The sequence below is a fragment of the Papaver somniferum genome, unplaced genomic scaffold (genome assembly GCF_003573695.1).
Source record: "Papaver somniferum cultivar HN1 unplaced genomic scaffold, ASM357369v1 unplaced-scaffold_27391, whole genome shotgun sequence".
In the NCBI taxonomy this organism is placed as follows: Eukaryota; Viridiplantae; Streptophyta; class Magnoliopsida; order Ranunculales; family Papaveraceae; genus Papaver; species Papaver somniferum.
Genome location: NW_020638143.1, coordinates 1 through 4,000, shown reverse-complemented (window position 1 = coordinate 4,000; position 4,000 = coordinate 1). Strand labels below are relative to the sequence as shown.

At 37.7% G+C, this 4,000-nt stretch overlaps 1 protein-coding gene across 1 annotated transcript; it reads right to left on the bottom strand.

Moving 5' to 3' along the window:
- Nucleotides 1-174: 174 nt before the first annotated feature.
- On the bottom strand, nt 175-3,360 carry LOC113341253 (uncharacterized protein K02A2.6-like; the record flags this gene model as incomplete). The annotated part of the gene is made up of 1 exon (XM_026586200.1): nt 175-3,360. A coding segment is annotated over exon 1 (3,186 nt), but the record flags the coding sequence as incomplete, so codon positions are not given.
- Nucleotides 3,361-4,000: the final 640 nt, after the last annotated feature.

Here is a 4,000-nt window from a genome sequence, read left to right as displayed (position 1 = left end):
GGTTGGCGTTGTTATGTGGTTGACCTGGAAATCCTCGCAGAAACTTTTAAAATCTGCTGACGTGAATTGCGTGCCATTGTCCGACACTAAACAGTCGACCACACCAAACCTAGCATACAATTCGTGAAGAGCACTGATTGTAAAATCCGTCGTTGGATTTTTACATCGAAATACCTCAGGCCATTTTGAAAAACTATCTACCACTATTAAGTAATAGTTTCCCTCCAATGGACCTGCGAAGTCCACGTGTATCCTTGACCATGGATGGTCAGCTTTAGGCCACGGGCTAAATTGTATTGGGGGCGCTTTTGCAGCCAATGCGCATCCCTTACACGACTTTACCATGCTTTCTATATCAGTGTCCATGCTCTTCCAGTAAACGTAGGACCTCATGAGGCTCTTCATTCTAGTAGCCCCAGGGTGCCCCGTATGAAAATCCTTTAGAATTTTTTTTCTCAGCGTGGCTGGGATTACCACCCTTTCTCGGTACAACAGTACCTCATTGCACATAGAATAAACTTCCGCCGCCGATTCATCTGATTGAATTTTTTGTTTCGTTTCTTTGATGAAACTATCTTCTTCAGCCTCCCTTATTATATCTTTCAAAGTCACTGGTAATTCCTTGATCGTATTGCACAGTATTTGTGTATAGTCCTTTTCACTTTGTAGTGACGCTATTACTGTGTCCTCCAGCGGTTCCCTTGATTTCGGGATTAATCGCGACAATCCGTCAGCGTGACCTAACTTCGCAGATGTAAGAAATTCCATACTAAAATCGTAGTTTAGCAGGATAGTCCCCCATCTTTGCAGTCTGTTGGCTGAGTACGTTGGTATCCCTTTTTTTGAACCAAAAATGGATATAAGCGGCTTGTGATCAGTTTGTAATTTGAATTTTCGACCGTGTAAAAAACGGTGGAATTTTGTAACCCCGAATATGATCCCCAGTGCTTCCTTCTCTATTTGGGAATAATTCTTCTCGGCTGGCAGTAAGGTTCTCGACGCATGGGCGATCGGTTTAGTGGACCCATCTGGCATTTTATGTAGAATGCATGCCCCTATTCCATAAGAACTTGCGTCGGTTGCGACAATAATCTCTTGTTCCGGATTGAAGTGAATCAAAAATAAATCTGATGTTAGTACATCTTTTAGCTGCTTAAACGCCGACTGGCACTCCGGCGTCCAGTCCCATTTTTTGTCCTTTTTTAATAGGTCATTCAAAGGCGCGCGCAATTTATGCATATTCTTAATAAACGTTTGATAATAGTTAACGAGCCCTAAAAAACTTTGCAATGTAGTTACATTATGAGGCTCTGGCATGTCTTTTATTGCTGTGGACCTATCCGGGTCGGGTTTTCTCCCGTCCTTATTTAATATATGACCCAGGTATTTTATTTGTTCCAAAAAAAATTCACATTTTGCCTCCTTCACAGTGAAGCCGTATTCTTTTATTCTGTCAAACACTTGAAATACATGATCTCTATGTTGTTCAACATTTTGACTACGTATAAGAATATCGTCCAGATAGCCTATTGTAAAATCCAAACCGCTTAGCAAAGTGTCAATTACCTGTTGGAAAATTGCAGGTGCTACTTTTATACCAAATGCTAATCTATTGAATTTAAAAAGTCCAATGTGTGTTGAAATACACAGCAGTTTCGAGCTATCGTCTTCTACTGGTATCTGTAGATACGCCTCGCTTAAGTCTATTTTGGAAAAGATTTTTCCGCCATTTAATTTAGCGAATACTTCCTCTGGGTTTGGTAACGGATAATGGTGGTCCTTGAGCGATGCATTCAATCCGGTAGAGAAATCTGCGCATACTCTAATTTCTTTTGATTTTTTTTTTATGTATACGGTGGGGGCTGCCCACTCACTATAGTTAATAGGGGTCAAAATCCCTGTGTTAACTAGTCTTTCCAGTTCTTCTTCAATTTTTTTCCTAGAAGCGAACGGTACGCTACGTGGTTTTTTGAATATTGGTTTTGCTTCATCCAGCAATTCGAATCTCGCTTTTATTTTTGTGCAGCATCCAAGCTTTTCAGAACAAACACTTGGAAAAGATTTTTTTAGATCTTTTTTTAGTTTGTCGGCTTCGGCCGTTAAATTTTCGACTTTCTGACAAAAATCACTCATTGGCGAGTCCCATAATTCAAATTCTTGAATCCAATCAGTTCCGAATAAATTTGTTGTGTTCCTAAGAACGAATACTTTTAGCTTTTTTGTCTTTCTTTTTAATGAAACATTAATAATTACTTCACCCTCAAAATGTATCTTTTCACCAGTTACCGATCTTGCGACTTTATTCGTCTTTATCATCGTGGGCTTACCTATTTTCTTCCACGTGTGAAAATTTATAATTGATATATCCGACCCTGAATCGAGTTGCAGATTTACTTCTCTATTTCTGATTCTCACCGTAACATATTTCCTTATGTTCTCTGTTGGTGAAGGGTCCATTTTTGCAGTTTTTACGTAGCTCTTTTTTTCTACTTTTGCTCTGCAATATGAGGCCTTGTGCCCTGCTCGCTTGCATAGGTCACACGTTATTTTCTTGTGGTACCAACATACATTGTACCCATGAGGTCCTCCACATTTACTACAAGGGGTCCTAGGCTTTTGTCTATCCTGATAATTTTGTGAAGGGTCCTTTTTGCCTCTTGGTTGGTAATAGCTGGCGGGTGGGTGTCCTTTATTTTTGAAGCGTATCTTTTTAATGTGAGCGATACCTGCTTCCTCTATGTTTCGGGAATCTTGTTTCACTGCCACGAACCGCTGACAATCTTCAGCCAGTTTCTGAAGCGTTAAATCAGGTTCTAATTCCAATTTATTTAGAGCACGACGTCTTATATCGGCGTCTTTTGTGGCTATCAAACCTTGTGTGAATATTAGGCATTTAAAGTTATCTGCCGTTAATGATGACAACTTGAAATCGTCACAGTTTTTATTAACTATAGACGCAAAAGTCGTATAGTCCTGATTCTCCTTATGTGTAATATTCATACATTTCCATCTTTTATGGAAAAGGCTTGTCTTTGGACAGTATAGCTCCATCAACAGTTTGACTGCCTCGTCAAACGACAATTCGTTGGTTTTTCTTGGCAAAATATAATCCAAGAATTTGCTATGTTCGGATGCACCCAACTTTCGTAGTAATAAACGAACCTTCTTTTGATCCGTCCATGAACCGCAATCAATCTTGAATAGATCTTCAAATCTTTTGAAATATGCTTCAAACGTTAGATTTTCCTCAGGAGCATAGCGAAATGTATCAATGGCTGACCAGATCGCATTTTGCGAAAAAGCCGTGCTGTCTTCCTGTCCGCTGTCCTTATTCATTAAAACTTGCGTTAACAAATCCATTTTTTTATCTGTTTGGTTTTGATGCTCTAAATGTAATTTTTTCAATTCCAATATTTGTTCGTTCATTTCTTTCTTTTCTTCCTCGGCGTATTTTATCATTTCTTTCTTTTCTCTTCCCTGTTTTTCCTCGAAGTATTTCATTAAACTTAACTGCTTCTCGTCGTTTTGTTTCTGTACTGTCAATTGTTCTTCTCGAAACCTTTTTTCAAGTTCTAATTGTTGATTTTGTTGAAATTTTATAATTTCCAAAATCTGTTTTGAAAAATCCTCCATTTTTTTTTCAATATGACAAAAATGTGTTTTTTTTTTCAAAGACAAACCAATTCTTTTTCTATAGTACCAACTCTACAGAAAAAAACTTTTACAAATTTTGTATCTGGTTATTTGACGAGTATTTCCTTAATTTATTTTTTCCTTGTGTGGTAATTTTCCACCAGAGAATAATTCAGCGTTTGTGTTTATACAGAAAAAAGTTTCAATTTTCTTTTCGTAACGTGTAGGTATTGAGTTCAAATCCTTGTTGAACGTACACTTTTTTTTTCTTTTCTTTATAAAGAATTAGTTATTTTTTCTGTGAAATACGAGTTCATAGCATTTATTTAATATTGGCCATAATTTCCGCTTTTAGTGCGTAACAGAA